We start from the raw sequence: 19466 nt of genomic DNA, 5'->3' as shown, positions 1-19466 counted from the left end.
GTAATTAATTTCAAACTTCGCGCCAAAGACGTCCAGTGCGAACCATAAAAACAGCATGTTTTTTCTTGTATGCAAACATCCACCCACGCGATAATGAAACACTGCTGCCAGGGGGAACAACATATGCACAAAATACCTACACAATGTAAGTATGGATACTTGATTGGTTGACTGATCACTTTTCTTCCACTTTTGGCTAATCGCAAGGTCGAAGATGAATGGTGGTATGATTAAATTGATGAAACGGTAATCACAGACACACACATGGGCAGCACACAACACAAGCCTCACGGAAGATTATACTTGTTGTGGGTCCAAACTAAGGGTGTGCAGGATCCCGAAAAGTCTGTACCGGGATCGGGAAAAAACATTCCCCGACTTCGGGAAATGATTTCCCTACTTTTCGGGATCCAGAACAGTCGGGAAATTCAAATTGGTTATTTTTAAAAGTGGTTAATTTTCGATTTTTCTGCATTGTTAGTGTGTCTAACACTTCTCGGAAATCGTTAGTTTTATTCCAGAAATGCAAAAAACAATCACTTAAGGGAAAATAACGGGAAATTGCGAATTTTTCCCGTTCCGAATGTTGGAATTTTAAAAATTTCCCATCCCGACCAAAACTTTTCTGTCCCTAGTCGAAACGGTGTGGATACTTACTTCATTACAAACAATATACCTAAATTATTCATTTGGACAGTTTTGTGTCAGATTATTGTCTTGAATACTGATGTCTGGTTGAATATGTAAATTTACATAGTACGAGTATTATTGCTAACTTACAGTATTTAATAATATTTCCTTGCGTGGCAGATTACCTCACTTAACCGGAACCTTTACACAAGAAAAAAAGCTCTGCAAGAATAAAAATATTTATTAACAGCAATTAACACTGGCAATTTATTTAACGTGCTTCGGATTTCTTTCTTGAGAAAGGTTAATTTGCTGTCAAATCTTTTGTACTCAATTCTAGCTCGAAGGATTAGGAAAGTCTCTTCCTACAAAGGCAGCAACAGATGTTGTGATACCAGTTTTTTCGGGCGATAAAACGCTGTTCTTTCGCGGTTTGTTTGGCAACACTGAATTATGAAGACAGTTCACGCAATAAATAAAGCTAAACTTCCTTAAAATAACGTTGCTGCAGGTGCAAGGGTACATTTTACAACCACGTCAAAGTTAATCTCCCCAAACAAAGAGAAGCTATGGAAACTGGAGTTGATTTAATGTCATTTTACGAATAAATATTTCAGGCACGTTTGTTCTCGTTGTAGCTGTCGGATTACTCCTAGGTAGAAGTTATCAATTATTCCGCACGCGGAAGTGGCGCTGCGGTCTCTCAAGGTTGTTGCTGGTGGTGATTTACGGGCGATAAAGGTGAATGAATTGGTACGTTAAATCTCTACCAAGGGCAAATTATTGTTGTGTTCTTCGGTTACTGATCTAGCGCGTTGGCTGACACGTAGGGCAAGTTTTTACAGAAGCTGAGATCTGCATAAGTGTTTCACCGGACCTTGGCTTGTTTGAGTAAGATTCTCGGACTCATCGCCGTATTGTTAGGCAACACAAACAACGCAATGCAGGGAAAAGCGTACTTCAGAATCTAGGTGTGTCCCAGTTTTATTGCCTGTACAATTTCGCATTAATGAAAACTGCTTTGCTGTACGGCTTAGTCAAATATATCAAGGTGAGGGAGGGGTCACTCTCTGATTGCATGTGTTATTTAATGTACAAATACTTGTTTTTTTTAATGTGTTATTTCGAGATGAGGCCGAAACCAAGACATCCTTCGTCATTCGCGAAACGAGACAAGATTGTGCAAAGTGTGAATGTCGCTGTTAGTGCAGGAAAGTTAGGTCTCCCCAGAATTCGCCCATATAAAATCAACTTGATAATTGCACGTTTATAATAGTTTCCTGCCAATCTAAGCTTATATTTCACAAGTTTAGCAAACTCTAGATTCAGCTGAGCAGAGTTCCTCGCGAATACTCTAGGAGATATTCTAAAAACACGTAGACTATTTTTTTTTTCCACCAGAATTTTTGTGTCGAGGTTGCTAAAACAGACGTGAGAACAGGTACCTACCGTTCCAGCATCAAGCCCAAACTCTAGTATACCCAGAAGACAGGCACGTATCTAGAAATATGTTGGGGGGGGGGGCGAACCAAGTGTCTCAAGATATTATTATTATTATTATTATTAATAATAATAATGTTTAAACAATAATTATTATATTAAATTAATTGAAATAGTATTAATTAAAATACAAAGTAATTAATATTATATTTTTGTTACATGAATAGGTAAAAGGACGATATAAGAATAGTGATATAACAGCTCTTATTCATTATCTAGCTTACATGCAGTTAAGATCGGCAACATTTGTAAAAAAAATCCTGCCCTGTAAGGAAATTGAATATTTATTAAATATTTAAAAAAGGCGTGTTAGATCCAGTTCATGAAAAGTAAAGTTCCTGGTGATATTTTATGAATCCTGAGAACACATGAAGACTGCATGAATTAGATGGGTTGGTATTTCCAAAGAAGGTGAGGGGGAAATATCCAGCAAATTATGAAATACCAAATAGATTTAGGCGACGTTTGTAAAAAGTTAATATTGAAGATCAATTGAGCTCAAATTTGCACTGAGCGAAGCTGATGTGTGTGTATGTGTGTGTGTGTGAGAGAGAGAAGGAGTGAGGGAGAAGGGGAGATGAAAATAAAGAATTTTATTGGAATTAATTCGTGAGAATGAGAATCACAAATCAATTAAAAGTAAGGATGATTCTTACTAGTTTTTTATTTCACCATGTAGTTCAATACGACTGTAACTGTGTTTGTATGTTTACACTCTATGGCCACTTTCTTGGAGTCCATTGATTGATTGATTAGTTGTTTTAAGTCCACTTTATGCACAGTAAGGCTAATCGGCACTGCACCTACAGTTTAAAGTGGGATCCGAACCACTATGTACCTCCACCGGGTATCGAACCCGGGACTTTCTTGGAGTGTAAGATACAATAGGTACATTGTACCTATACATACCTACCATTGGTATGCCTTGGACAAGCTTTCAGGCATGTTCTTGTGGGGAAAAACAAGCAGATATGAAGCAACTCACTAGTGTTTTACAGTTTCCTTGGCATACTTTCATAGATGCCTACCAACAGTTGATTGGTATACCATCAAATACATTTGATGTTTTATGCTATGCTTGTTTTCAACATTTCACCCCTAAATTTCATTCCGCACCTTTCTCAGCACTCCTAGATATTTAAACCTAGCGCCGCGACTGGTTCATTCATACAAAAATTGAGCACCCCTGCCTGCTACCGCTGAAGCCCATTTTTATTAGTGCCACCCATTTTCTCACTGGTGGCTTAAATAATGTCTAAATGTAAGTTATGACCTGTGACACTGCCTTCCCACAAAATTGCGTAATTTTTTAGAAGTAATATACCAATATTTACATCCCGGTGAGAATTCCACGTTCCTAGCGTATTTACACAAACGTAACATTTATCTTCAATGACAGAAAGAGCAACGAGTGCTCATACGTTCCTGCGAAAGAGGCAGGAAGTGACGTTGTAGTGGCTTATTGTTTGCATTGTTATGTGTAGCATCACTTGGTGGGTGGGAAATCACGGAGTACGGCGGATGAGGGGGTCAGGGTAATTTCTCCCTCTGTCACTGTCAGGAGTATCTGCCCTGGAAGGGTTTCCGTCCGAATGAAAAGGGCTCCGGTTTCCCAGTTTAATTCCTGTATCCACTTCCCTCGCCTCCGTTTCCAATTACCGGCCGTTTTGCATTCCTAATTGCCGTGTTAATGAAAGGTCTTCCCCGATGTTTTCGTCCATCCTCAAATCTAATTACAGGCCTCGTGATTTCTCTTCAGCGGGCCGCTCGCATTTCGTCATTTGATCAAGTTTTGAAAAACCTGCCATTGTCAAGGTTAGCTGCGTCAGAGAACACCTTTTGTGGAATTTCATTTCCGAATATACAGGGTGTACCAGAAGTGAAAGCGCAAACTGAAACGGTGAAAAATACACGATAGTACATGCAGAAGCAAAAATGTATCAGTAAACATGTGGTCGAGCGAGGTGAACCTTTTAATTCTGTTACTTGTTACTAAATAGAACCATGGTACTGCACAGGTGAAAAGCATACGATGTGTACAAACAATCAAGTCAGTGGAGGATCGTAACCATACATTCGCATTTACCCCCCAAACGGTGCAATTGCGACACCATGCTTACTGACACTTTCCTTTTTTTTTTTTTTTGCTTTTATTATCGTGTGCTTTTCACAGTTTCAGTTTGCGCTATTACTTCTGGTACACACTGTATACTTACTGCTAGTGGGTGTATTATTGTCTGAATAAAATTACGATCCAGTGATTCCAATTTCACCGCATTCATCTTTTAGCTATTTCTTTCGAAATACAATCCAGCCAGTACAGTACAAGTATTGCTCTTCAAATTGTCCATGACTAAATTCGTCAATTTTTCTCTTGCATCCTAAGGAATTTTAAAATGTTGGTACAGAAGGTGTCAGCAGATTGTTGCTTTGTTTCAACTCTTCAAGCTCTCATTGGGTTAAAACAAAGTGCATGAACATGGTGGTGGACAATTTTCTTGGTAATACTTCTGCATCCAACTGTACCACGAACACATTCGATAATTTTCTCTAAAATTAAATCTAGCAATGTCAGCTCTCAACATTGCAAATGGCACAACTCACTTCTAGCGTGTTATTCATTGATGTAATGAGCTTTAAAATTACGGAAACGTCACCACCTTGAATATTTGCATCCGCAACATAAAACAGGTGAGAGCCTGGTAAGAGCAACAAGGATCTAAGAACAAAATTAAATATATTTATAAGGTGACTACACGTTCCGTATTAGCCGGTACATTCCCTTTTTTTTTAGTCTCTGTTCTAATTTTTTTAAACGTAAACAGGACGCCAAAATGTATTTTTTTTTGTGACAACGACTTATCGGCATAGAATTATTAATAATACACCTTCTCTACTGTTACTATGCACTTCTGTAAACTTTTAAAAAATGTTATGTGATAAGAAGGATGTTCTGAGGAAGTTCCATTAATCGGCAAAATGTTATTGAATGACTTCTTATTCTAAAGGACTCTTTGGTTGGAATGCATATTATGCAAGTTACTACACAGTATTTATTTTATGTATTTAGTTTTCAAAACATAAGTATTTATGACGAAACAGTTCTTTTTTTTTTAATGTGTACATTTTGCCGTACCGACTTTCCTTCCTGAAAGTATGAAAAATGAACCGTTTTGTTGTTTTAAAAGTCTGGTCATCTTAAATATATAGCCCTTCAAAACTCATTCGTATGTTCATTAAAACTAGTACAGAAATCAACTGCTTATTACGAACTAAACAAGAACACGAAAGAACCCCAATACGAGCTCCATATTGAAATACGATAACATTTGTCAAATATAATTAATATGAATGCGCCACATGTTATCCAAATTGTAAATATTAAGATGTCCATATGCTTTACAACAATACTTTGGAATTCATCCATTCTCTGAGTCTTACAATGTCAATTGTAAATATTATGCTTTCATAGCAGACTTCGCGATGCTACAAAGAGAGGGCGTTTATTAAAGGGATTTCTATGATTTTCACTAGGATTCATTCAGTGTCAATGCTCAAATATACTATTTATCTTGACAATATTTCTTTTCTTAGTGACGTAATCTAGTTCTAACCTCAGCATTTTTCAATTCCAGATCGAGTTAATCCTCCAGCAACTATTCCAAACTTCGCTCCAGCTTTTCCAAACTTTCCTGGCCTTGGTGGAAGGTAAGTGCAAGCAATGACAATTATTTCTATCTCCTGGTCATTTCCTATCGCATAAAAAAATGTTATAATTTTTCTAAATATTAGTTAATAACATAGCAATATCGCTAATGCAGCTCTAAGATAATCATTTTCGATTGACATTAAAAATCCGATTCCTCAGTGAGGATTTAAATTGCGAAACAAATTATCACTGTATTAGAAAGGGTAATGTGGACATATATATACATGTATATATATTTTCTAAATATTTCTGTTGTTATTGCGTATAATCAATGTGACTTAGCATCTTTGTCGCAGAGACAGTACTGTGTAAGGCGGGGTAGATCATAATATTGTATGATACGCACAACCCAAGAGCTTGTATTGAAATGGCCAAAAATATATCATTTACTGCTACAGAAGGAACAAAATGTAGTTGGAAACAGACGTTGTTACGTATAATTATTGAGGAATGCGTTTCATAACGCAGAATATCAAGTCTTCTCCTAATATAATTTATATGTATGTGTTAGGTTGTTTTTCCGAGCGTGGTGCTAATCACATCACCTCCTAAATGGCCGAGATCGAGAGTGTGTGGGGACCCTACCCCACATCCCCTAAGTATGCCTCCATGGCAAAGTGTTATATGGACGGGAAACTTTACCTTTTTTGGGTTGTTTTATCTCGCTGCTTTCTCTCTATGTAGATTCAGGGGCGGTGGAAATGTAAATTGATGAAATATGATTCGAACCTAGGACCTCTGGATTCGTATCGCTAATAACTCCATTACGAGTGCAAATCGTTCCCCCATCCTCTTTGTTTCCAACTTCTTAAGAAGTAACACTCGTGTTCCAGGCTCACTCTCTTGTAGTTCTCCTGTTTCATCGTCTGATTACCGTAGCTTTGAAAGTGTCTTGTCTTCATGACGACCAAAATAAGGATGAAAAAGAAGAAAAACGCCCCTCCCGGAAAGAATCTGAGGCGAGGGTGTCCCCCACGCTACATGTAAACATTAATAGAAAGTGACTTCCCCTGGTGGAAAGGGGAAGAACATTCACTTGCGGTGGAGAGTTACGTCGTCTGTCAAACCGAATCTTCTCCTAGCTTCAAGACACCGCAAGATGGCAGAACTGGGAACTTCATTGCAATTTCCCCCCCCCCCCCCTCTTACCCTCTTGGTTCGTTACTTTACATCGGGCACATCTGTCATTCAGTTAACTGCAACCAACCAAGGGTCTCGCTTGTCGCACAAGCCTCAACCAAGTGTAGAGAAATGGTGAAAGAGCCCTTACAAATATCAATTGCCGTATCCCAGTTAGATTTTCCCCTCACTATTCGAAGGCGTGCATGTTATCCGTATTTTTTTTTAACTGTACAGCCACGAACACTTGTAGGTTGTAATGATTCAATTGAAAGACCATGAATTTCTTACAAGCCAGTAGTGTCCGTGGTTGTACCAGCTTATTTGCTTTATCTTACTGTATGCGGCTTTCTGCCTCTTGAAGTTAATGAAGAAGGTGGGTATAAATTATAATTAGATGATGCTGATATAGACACACCCACAAAAGGAACACCCGTGCTTGGGGCAGGGCTCGAACCTAGAACCATCCGTGGCGAAGTTGTAAGTCGACCACTTAACGAGCTCGCTGGCGCAGTAGTGATAAGTTATCAGATAATAATCAGACATCTGTCTAATGGAAGGATTTTATTTGAGTTTCTAAGTACATTTTATGCACAGAAAGGCTAATTGGGACTGGGCTTACAGTTTAAAGTGGCATCAAAACCAGTACGCACTTCCACCAGGTACCGAACTATGGTCATCTTGATTACAAGGCGACAACATTACGTCATCGGAGAGGCGGTCGTTGAAAAATTTTTAACATTCTAATTGCCAAGGTACAGTTCTAAAATACCATAAAGTTACCTTTCATAAAATCAACAACGACAAAAAGATTGAAATTATGGCCGATTGAGCCCAGGTCTGCATATTAATACTTTATAATTCCATAACATCTTTCTTCTTGGGAACACTTCGTGTTAAAGTGGAAGTTTGTGTTCACCTGTGAGGCATATGAAGCGACACGTCTGCCAGTACTTGTGATAATAGTTTGATTTGAGTACGATTTTTACACGTTCCATGTTCTATCGGTACTGATTTTCATATACATTCTTAATTGATTTGGTGTTTTAAGTCCATTTTATGCACGGTAAGGCTAATTGGGACTGGACCTACACTTTAAAGTGGAATCCGACCCACCATAAGCCTCCCCTCCACCGGGTATCGATAGACACTCATTTCGTGGATAAGCATACAGGGTGTCTCATAAGTAATAGTGCAAACTGACACAGGTGAAAGTACACGATAATAGAAGCAAAGAAGTCTCAGTAAACATGGGTCTGCAAACGAGCCGTTTTCAAGATAATCGCGAATGTGTGATTACAAGCCGCCACTGACTTCATTGTTTGTAAACGTCGTCCTCGTTGGTAAAATGCTAATAATATGTGCGGATGCCCTGTCACGCTTGCCCGTCCCATCCCTTGAAGTTGCCCGCCGGCGCTGGGCCAGCCGCCTCGCGAATTCAAAGCGGGCAATGTTCCAACTCCTAAGAAATCAGGTTCATCTTATTGAAATGAACAATTTTATGCACATTTTCTGATAGATATTTTTTTCTGTATTTTGGTCACTAAGTCTAGGCTTCGCAGATAGCCTCGAATATACGCCCGCTGTTACGGCTGTACCGTTAACAGAAACCTGAGTTACATAGTTACATATAACATAACATAACCCTACAGCTCTACAGCACCATGGCGGGCCTTGGCTTACCTACCGACTGCTGGTCTCCCTCCCACACTGTTCCGCCGTCACCTGTTATAGCGTGGAGGTCTCAGACCAGTGTTGGGGTGACGGGTGATCAGCCCGACGAACCCCCAGCCGTTATTGTAGGTCTTCTTGACCAGGTTACGCTCACTCACTCGGAGCTTCCCAATTTCCTCACGATGGTGGGTTGCCACCGGCCCTATACGTAGGCCGAATAAATTCCGACCAGAGCCGGATTCGAACCTACGCCGTCCCGCAGCGAACGATCTCAAGACGAGTGAACGCCTTAACCCGCTCGACTACGGAGGAGGACACATAGTTACATATGGTTACAAATATGTTTAATGTAATTTTTTCTACAATTAATATGTTAATATATTAATATGTTCTGTATTCCTGAGTAAACTAGCTTCGGTTGCCAAGTCAAGTCAATGTGTTTGTATTTGATTCTCAGCCCTTGTTGGGCTCAGACTCATTATTTTGATTGTACTGATGAAATGGCAGGATTTTCTTTGTTATTTTCGTCCACTCCGCAACTGTCGCGGTTTGTATTTCCTTGTTTTTCCTCTCATGGCAGGATAAGATGTAGTAGTTCTAGATAGTTTTAGATGTTCTTTTATTAATCGTCCATCCTTGGTAGCGTATATACAGTATGTGTGCCGCAGCGTACTTTGCAATCCAATTTCACTAATGGTCGGATTCGGATGATGTGGCTGAAGTTCCCAGAACTTTAGTTTGGTTCGACGCATGAAGTCGAAGACTGTTTTATCTTCTATAGCATTTGTTTCCATAAGCTAGTTATGGCTGTAGTTATTTACAGACAATCTTGATAACAATGGCAGATATAACATACAGAGAGACAAAATGGAAAAGGATCTAAGAAATTTTAAAATTACAAAATCCGGCATATTTTGATAGGGGTTCAATTACACATTTTATTTTGTTTTAAATTATAATTATCAAAAGGAATTTTATATTTTTTGGTTATATATTTTAGTAAGAATAATTGTTTTGTGATAGATTATTAGTACAGTGTTGGGATTTATTAAATATATGAAATATTAATTTTTATTATAGGACATACTAATAACCGTATGTAGAAATTGAATAAAGATTAATTATAAGGTACTTTACTAAACTAGAATTACTATTGTTTCACGTGACAAGGTTGGATGTCCTTCATTATCGTTTTCTCCAGCAACAAGCATTCATTCATTCCTTTATTTTAGATCTAACAACTTTTAAGCTGTTTTTTTCATTATAATATACCGGGTGTCCCAGAAGTCTTTCCCTGGATTACAAACTTTATTCATATCCGCTATATGCAAGGTAGCGATGTGAAACTGGTGCCAAGATGTTGTAAAACTAACCAAGTTTATTTGTTGCAGTAATGTGGCTGTAGTGTAGCAGTGTCAGTGCCAAGGAATCCGGAATTAATACTCTTGACATCGGGTGGCATCTTTCCATACAATGTTTCTTGGACTTGACAGGATTTGGGAATGAAGATAAATTCCATTTTTTAAATACCAACTTATTGAAGCAGATATTCTAGACGAAAGAATTCTGTACATTTGAAAGTTCCTCTGCACTGTTATTGGTGACCGGGTCTCGTGATACCAGAGGACATGCTGAGCTTTTTCCTGATTTGTGAACATTTCCGGTTTTCTGGGCACTGACACTGCTGCGCTACAGCCACGTTACTCAAACCTACAACAAATAAACTTGGGTTAGTTTTCCAACATTTTGGCACCACTTTCACATCTCTACCTTGCATATAGCGGATATGAATAAAGTTTGTAATCAGGGAAAGACTTCTGGGACACCCGGTACATTTAAAATATGCATAATTGCTTTACATTAAAAATATCCGTCATTCCTCCCCTATACTAACTAACAAACTCTCTAGCCTTCTTAAACCCGAATGTTCATGGCTGCAGCAACACAGGCCTTCCATCTGTCCCTATCTTGAGCAAGATCTATATATTTTTTTCCATCCATACCGATTTCCTTTAGGTCCATCTCAACGTTGTCCCTCCATCTTCGTCTTGGCCTTCCTATAGGTCTCTTACCATCAGGTTTCCCAACAAGGATCCTGTAAACTCTTCTTTCAGCTCCCATTCGTACCACTTGGCCTGCCGACCTAAGTCTTCTTGATTTAATCATTCTCATAATATCTGGACACGAATACAAATTATGTAGTTCTAAATTATGTAACCTTCTCCACTCACTTGTCTCCTCATCCCTTTTAGGCCCAAATATTTTCCTAAGGATCTTATTTTCAAATACTCTCAATTTATGTTCCTCTCTCAATGTAAGGGACCAAGTTTCGCATCCATATAATAAATACAGGCAAAATTACTGTTTTGTATATTTTAACTTTTAGTTTCTTAGATATTAAACGAGAAGACAAAGGTTTATGAAGAGAAAAGTAACATGCATTTCCTGAATGAAACCTGATTTTTATTTCCTCTTTAATATCATTTTCATTTGTTAATATTACTCCTAAGTATTTGAATTTGGAAACTGGTTCAAACGAGTTGATATCATTAATTAGAGTTTGATTATTACCTAACACTTGGTTTCGGCCTGTAAGCATATACTTAGTTTTCTCTTTGCTAACTTCCAAACCTATCTCTTTAGCTGCTTTGAAAAATATTTTAGCATTATTTTTAATTCTGTGTACATCATCCCCCAGTAAGTACATTCCTCCCCTATATCACAGATATTAGAATCAAAAAGAAAAACGTCCCCCTTTACAATTGTATGTTACACTTTCTTAAAAATATTAACAAACTATACCAGACAACAGAACTTGACAGATTTATTGCAAATTGAACCTTTAAATTATATAAAGTTTTATGTAAGATATTTCTCTCTTATTATATTTTGGGCATTCCAGTTTCCTATAGCCACATTTCTTGTTCGTTATTCCAATTGTGAATAAATGTTTGCCTAGTACATAAATGACCCGATCTCAAGTCTGTTAATTAATACAATTACATTTTTTGTCCCACTGACATGATGAAACCATGGTTTGTGTGGCTTGAATTCATCAATTGAACAGTATGGCAGTTTGGTGTAATCAGTGACAATCCTTTTACGCTGCCGGCGGGGCCGCTCCGAGCCTCTTGCATTTAAATCGGGGAAACTTTTGAGCTCTCCGCTGCCAAAAATGATTTTCCTTTTAACCTCAGCTTCAGAATTCAATCTCGCGACTCCTTGCACAGGCGGGTGGTGTTCGCCGAAAGGGCGGGAACGAAATTGTGCGGAAAATGCCCTCGATTCCGTCTTTCATTTATACCATCGTTTCCCGTCCATTTCACGGACTTATTCCGCTATTAGTGTTTCTTCCTCCACTTCTCTCCGTTCCATCGACCTCTTATTTTTCTTGGTGGCACTGGAAGGGATTTCTGGGGCTTCTGGAAGTTGGGCCTAAAATGTTGCATGGAGAGGGAGCAGGCTTTCGGGTGAGCGACTTCTCAATTTTTCATCTCCCGTTCTTGAGGGACAGGGGGAGCCATCTTAAGGCGGCTGCAAGAACTATTTCCACTTGATGTTAAGCAGAGATCGCTTTGTTGAGTCTCTTCAAGCAAGACCGCACAGAGTGGGCAGTGCCCGTGTATCACAGAAGACAAGGTAGTAAATCCTGTTATGTATTGTTGATCCGATCTTTGCTATTGTCTGTTTTGCCCTTACCTTTTCCGACAGCTCAGATATAGTTGTTGCTAAGTCCAGTTTATGCACAAATAGGCTAATCGGGACTGGACCTATAGTTTAAAGTGGAATCCGAACCACTATGTGCCTACACCGGGTATCAAACCCGAGAGCCCTTTATTAAAAAGTCCGCGCGTTTATTATGTCCCCATCGGCAACCCTTTTATAAAACTTAACACTGACAACAATAGCAAACAATAGCCAAACCGCACTCAGACGTTGTTGCCACATTGTCTTTACATTTCTTGTAGTTGCAAGGCGCCTCTCGTTATTTTTGCTCCATAACCACGTGCGGGGTTGATAGTTTTTTAACTAGTTGTGTTGTGTTATGATGCTGTTTTGTTACTTTGTTATAGTGTTGTGCTTTTAGTTTTTTCCTTAGACTTTGCATAATGCAAGTTCTCACTCACGGCTGCTAGTGAAAATTCCAAGTATGAAGACAAAACTGCAGGATATTATTTCCTTCATGGAGAGCAGAGGTGCCCACCCCCACCCCTAAAAGCCAATGGCGCATTCCCCCCAAAATCATGTCATGCGCCCTCCAGATTATATCATGTGCCCCCCCCCCAAAAACATCATTTGCGCCCTCAAACCATATCGTAATCCCCACATAGTATTTAATTACGACAGTGTGTCTACCGAAAGTAACTTTTTTCTTAGCTTTACAGAACACTATACTTGATCTGCCCTTATTACCTAAACAGGGGTGCCCATCACTCAAGACCACCCATAAAATCGTTCATAATCCCCCGAAAATAGTTTGGATGAATGTGAAATAGCTTATGTCTATTTGAATGAAATACCATGTTACATTGTCCATATTTTTTGATTGTTCGATTTTCGAAAATACTTAAAGCTAGCACATTGATTGGTTAAATGTAGTAAATTAAAATATGTAAATATGCATATAAATAGTATTTTTGAGTGGGTTTATAAAACTCAATTTGAGTATTTAACACATATTGTTACTTGGATTTTATCTTGAGTGCAAATTTAAAATTTTCCTGTGACAAGTTAGAAATGCGGATTCGATATATTTTTGCCCCAAATGATGCACCTGCTTTAAAATAAGCCATATACGAACACTAAGCATTATATTTTAAGAAGTGATGTTATTAATGAATATCGAGAATATCGCTTTTGTCTTGTAATGTAGCTATAGTATAAAACTTCACATTCACCTCAATAAAGCGCCGAACACGCATTCTCGCAACACAAGATTGCGAGTGAAGCGAGCAAGAAAAAATTTACACCCATTTCTTTGCAGGCTTTCAAGAATATTAATTTAATGGGGTGTCAATACTTACTTAAGATCCCGAGATATTTAGTCTTTCCCAGCTTCCCCTTTGGCACGTTCGGGGTCGAAAACGTGTGGATATCATATCGCTAAATGCAGTCTCCCAAATTTAATGTTCGAACTCTCTCTCCACTACAGAAATCTCTCGACAATCTAACATTTAACACTTTATCAAGAGCTTCCTATTTCCTCCTTTAAATTTAATACAATACACCAAAATTTCCATGCTAGTTTTAGACAGCATTGCCTCCTCCAAAAAAAATGAATTCTCAGTCTCCACACCAGAATTTTTGCAACAGTCTAAGACAATAGTAATGTACAAGAATTGGATACCCCCTCAATTTAATGTTCAATCCCCCTCTAACTAAAATACCAGCCATAATGTAAGACGTAGAGTTGGATACTGCCCCCCACACGTTTAATTCAGAATTCCCCCCCCCCAAACCCCGGTGTCAATTAAGGCCTAATGTGTAAGAGTTGGATATTTCTCCCCCCCCCTTTTCGATAATACCCTTAAACACTTACTTTTTAATCTTTATCTGTATTTCTTTTCTCTTTCCATATTCTTTAATTTTGTTTCTCTTTCTTTTTATTTTTTCCTTACCATTTCCTTCTGTTTTCCCTCTTTATCTCTTCAATTTGGCAACATCGCTTTCCTACTCCAGTTTGTTTGCTTCTATTTCAAGAGAAAACCGCCAGCTTGGGTGTTTCTTTTAACAAAGAGTACCGCTCCCTTTGTTAACCGCTGGGGATATAATGAACGCGCGGACTATACAAGACGACGACGTTATAGTCGACACGCTAGCTACGTTAACGACCGGCTGGCTTTGATGTCAACGGAGCGCGCCCACCGCCTGCAACAATTACATTCACTGCACAGTGTTGCCACACATCTACTCTACGCCACCTTGTCCCTCCGCGCACAACCACCTTCCCACGGTCTCCACATTGAAGTTACAAAGTACGGCAACAGCGTATCCGCAGTCATGTGACAGACTCCACGTGGAGTAGACGAGCAGAATGACAGCTGCGTCCATTGGCTAAAGGTTGAGTGTGATTGGACGAAAACAAGTCGCCCGCTGTTTATCCCCACCCACGTTCGTGGCGGCGGAATTCTTCAGTTCTTCGACGTTAACGAAGTAGAGAGAGAGAGAGAGAGAGAGAGAGAGAGAGAGAGAGAGAGAGAGAGAGAGAGAGAGAGAGAGAGAGAGAGAGAGAGAGAAAGTGAGAGATAATCTTCTCTCATCGTCAGCTTCATTTTCTAGTTTTATCTATGGTGGAAATCTTACGAATACCTGTACTGATATGTGGCCTCCTTTTCAGGGTGGTTATCTTAGCGTGCTACGACGCCAGGGGTCCCGGTTTCGAATGTCCCTTCATCTGTTTCATTGTGTCATCACTCATCTTCATCTTCGTGATTAGCCAAAAATGGCAGCAAAGCTAAGCAAAATAAAGCAATCAATCAATGAAAAACCTGTACTGATGCAGTGGACTGCCGGTGGAATGATATTTTAGCGGAAAAAGAAAACTTTTCATAACGCTGGAACGGTCGATGGACATTCACCCTCCCTCCCCCTTGGCGTTGAATAATTGTTTATTTTTCAGATCCCCTTACATTATATTTCCTTGTTTTTAGGATAAGCAACCGTAGAGAAAAATGCATTTGTATTTTTGCCCTTTAACGTCGTTCTTCTGCCACTCTTTGGCCAATCGGGACGATGAGCGATGATTAGGTGAAGCTGATGAAGGGATACTCACAAAAAACGTCAATGCCCAGGTCCGTACTCAAACCTGAGAACTTTTGTGGCAAGATTGAAAGTCGACCACTTAACGTGGCAGCTCCTGGGCAGAGTTGCTGGACCGTAAAGAACCTTTTTATCTATAAAGCATTTCAATTCGGTCCAGGAATCTTTTTTCCAGATCAATTTAAATACGGCACAGGAACCTTTTTTCCGAATCAGTTTAAATTCGGTCCAGGAACGTTTTTCAATGAAACAATACGCAACTTGGACCGAATTTAAATTGTGCGCAAAACAAGGTTCCGGTCCAGCAGCTGAGCCCAATAGAACCCATTAGAATTATTTCCTGGACCTTTAACAACCCTGTTCCTGGGTAGCCCTGACCCCTTATATAGATCCACCACAGCATTTGCAACCCTGGCATGGGAGCAGTGGCGCTAGTGTCGCTAGGCTAACTTCCGGGGAAGGCTGTAGTTTTTCTGAGGTTTCATAAGTACTGGCACTACTTTACCATCAGAGGCGAGGTGGGTGGTCTAAGCAGTTATAGAGGCACAAGTGAATGCCTTGCCCATAGATTTTCCCCCCAGGAAATGCCCAATCAAGTTATCTTTTACCAGGGGGGGAGGGAAACGAGGGACATTTTCCCCCATAATATGTGTGAAATATATTATTTTTGGTGTATTTCCTTTTTTCCCAGGGGGCCCTTTCCCCCTTACGAACTTCCATGGCCTTACCCAGGATTCCAACCCTAGCTCTGCCTTCGCTACGTTAAGCACTCCGTCACAGAGACTGGCAATATAAGTAGGGCGCAACATGTCCCTCCTTACGAGCCAGACTCTTCACTCTTAACTGCGTGAAGGACCACGCGAACAGTGCACCGTGCGTACAAGATCATCACAAAGTTCACGAGGCATTTCTTTCTCTCTCTGATATCTCAATATACACACGCCTCGAAGCCATCCACGTGATCTGAAGCCGAAATAATGCAAACGCGAATTTAATAGCCAGCAAATGGAGATTTAATTATGAAAATTTCCCACAGAGGGCTCTTGACGCGGACAAATGAGAATCGCAGACTGTCGCACCTCGCGAGCGGCCATTACTGATTATGCACGGATCGCGGTGTCCGTTTCATCAACTCGATAAGAAACTGGAATGAAGGGAAAACCTGGAAGAACTGCGGAGAGAGAGAGGAGGCGTTGGCCCACCAGGAAGCGCTTAATTACTTTTAGATTATATCGCTCCCAGTGAAGTATGCGACGATTACACAAAAGTTCGTTAGTTATGCTAAGATATGCAGGGACGTCTTCGCAGATTAGCTGATGGCGAACAAGTGAAGTTCTGGAGGCGAAGGGAATGGTGGGAAATCAACCGTGAGAACAGGAATGGAGGATGGAAACAGACGCTGTGAAGTGCTGAAGTTCGATCACCGAGGCCAGAGAGAGGAGTTTTATCAAAATTTGTTTATTCAATTAACGATGTCCCTACGAGCAACTGAGGGAGGGGAAGGCGGCTAGGGTCGGCTGGAGCGTGGTGCTAACATCAACTTTACTATAGCCGACATCGGAATTGGGTGGACACTCGATCTTTGTTTATATTTATGCCAGAGCCATTGTAGTTTCTGGCTTGAATCCTTCCCCTTTCATCTAACCTAAGTTGTTAGGTCACTGAGAGAAGCAGACGACGTTGCCTTTCATACGCGTCACATCAGGCGCTCGAAACAACCAATCACACGAGCACGTTCTTGAAATCTGCCCGCGCTCCTATCCTATTGGTCGCCGGGAGTAACACCGTCCATACTTTCGGTCATACAGTGTCAGGATCAGACTTCTAATTTTTTTTTTTTAAAGAAACCAATTTTCGAAATTGTTCCTCCACCCCTTGTCATAAATGCGTAACAAGCCAATCTCGAGAGACCTTCTTGATCAAGATGGAAAACAATAACCATGAACTATCTCTGTAGAAGCAGCAGAAACCAGATTGGTGTGCAATACGTATATGTAGAAGGAGAGAGAGGATAGAGCAAAATCTTGAGTTATCCACTTTGCCCCTTAATAAAATTCTATCGCTCTTATCAAGCCGCCTACCATTCAAAGCTGCTATCGGATTGGAGAAAGGTCAAAGAGCCAACGGATGGACGGTTTCCTTAATGTTCCATTGCTAACAATGCGAGGGCATCCTTCTGTCTTCATCCCATTAGGCTTCCGAAAGGCTACTTCTGCGAAAGCTGAAATTTCTCCGCTCCCCGCTTCTCTTGATTGGTTCGTTGTCATTTTTCACCGCTTCTTTCTTCTAGCTATCACATAAAAGTTGTAGTACATAGTTTGTGTTCGTGTTTTCGTCGCGGCACCATCAAGAAATGCAAGACAAGGATAAAATTTGGCCGGATTTCTTGAACACTAGATGAGTCCTTTTATCTTGTGCATAGGAAAAAGCTCCACGTTTGTCCACTGTTGACGTGTCTGAAACCAATCAATCTTTTATTTTGGACCTTACAGATTTTAAGATTTTTTTGTCCATGGTTTATTTTTGAAACTTACATAATTACTTTACATTTAAATTATCATTATATCTTTCCACCCATTATTTCACAGAAGTTGTATTAAAACTATTTATAACAAAAGTAAAATAATTTCCCTTTATAATTTCATGTTACATTTTCTGAAGAATGTTAATACACTATACTACACTTGAACATCTGGATTAGCCATCAAACTCATAAAGTTTATAGGAAATTGAACTTTTAAATTACCTACATGAAGTCTTGTATAATGTACAAGGGTCGTTCAAGGTTGACCGGGACTTTTATTTCTGCAGAGGAAATAGGTAGCAGAAGAAACACCAAACTATGTCAGTTTTTCAAAGTATTCTCCGTGCTTGCCGAGGCACCGTTGCCATCGTTCTGGCAGCTCCCGAATTCCTTTGGCGTAGAAAGAACTTGGTTGTTGTCGTAGCCACTGGAGGACATCGCTCCGCAGTGCTTCGTCTGTCGTGAATTTCTTCCCTCCCAGATGGTCTTTAAGGGGTGCAAACAAATGATAATCACTGAGGGCTAAATCCAGACTGTAGGGGGGGATGGGGCAGAACTTCCCAGCGCATGTCGGCCAGAGTTGTTGTTGTCACATTGGACGTGTGAGGGCGGGCATTGTCATGGAGAAGAATGACATTTCCAGACAACATCCCAGGTCTTTTCTTGCGAATGGACTTTTGTACAGCACCACTCAACGATGTGGAGTAATACTGGGCATTAATCGTGCTCCCTTTGTCCAGAAAATCCACATGGATAACGCCCTTCATGTCCCAGTCGGGCGAATGTGTCCATGCGTTTCATTTGTCACCAGCTCCCGTCCTTCGCGATACTGCTCACACCATTCGTACACTCTTGTCCGCGACATCGTTTGTTCACCATACTGTGCTTGCAATCGTCTTAAAATCTCAGCTTGTTTCACTTTCTCCTTCACGAGAAATTTGATTACACACCGCTGCTCCACAGCCACAGACACACTGCTTGCCACCATGTTCGCTGCAACTGCTGCGCATGCGCGAAATACGACATGCCGGGCACTAGTTACTCGCGAAGGAATACATTACGTCACCCGCACGTTTCATCATGATCCGGCTATTCATCGATTTTTTACGTATGAAAATCCCAGTCAACCTTGAACGACCCTTGTATTTATTTCCCTATTATACATTCCAGCATTATATGATACACATCTGCACTTTCTAAGCCACATTCGCATCTCTTATTATCCGTTACTCCAATTCTGAATAAATGTTGTTTATTACATAAATGTGTCGATCTCAGTCTGCTTATTAACACAATTATATTTCTTGTACCACCGACACCATGAAACCATGTTTCAAATTGCTTGAACTGAGCAATTGATCTATATGATTCACGAACTGTTACTATAGTTCAAGCGGAAAACAATCAAGAAAAGCCGAGGTTCTGAATGCTCCAAGCAACATACAAAATTGATTGTAACACTATTTAGAATTGTTTCCATGTTTAATAAAACACTCAAAATGCTAAAAATTTCACTAAAAGGTTCACACTAAGATTTCAGTGTGAATCATT

The 19466-nt window shown here is 40.0% G+C and overlaps 1 protein-coding gene across 2 annotated transcripts in view; it reads left to right on the top strand.

The window, feature by feature from the left end:
- Positions 1 to 19466, top strand: part of LOC146000405 (tyrosine-protein kinase transmembrane receptor Ror-like) — a 597959-nt gene that overhangs the window by 539397 nt on the left and 39096 nt on the right. For both annotated transcript variants that reach the window (XM_083137999.1, XM_083137998.1), the window contains exon 5: positions 5766 to 5838. In XM_083137999.1, coding sequence (XP_082994125.1) covers positions 5766 to 5838 — 73 coding nt within the window. The remainder of the gene's footprint in view (positions 1 to 5765; positions 5839 to 19466) is intronic.

The sequence above is a fragment of the Lepisma saccharinum genome, chromosome 16 (assembly GCF_977018435.1).
Source record: "Lepisma saccharinum chromosome 16, izLepSacc3.1, whole genome shotgun sequence".
In the NCBI taxonomy this organism is placed as follows: Eukaryota; Metazoa; Arthropoda; class Insecta; order Zygentoma; family Lepismatidae; genus Lepisma; species Lepisma saccharinum.
This window is presented reverse-complemented; position numbering and strand designations above follow the sequence as displayed.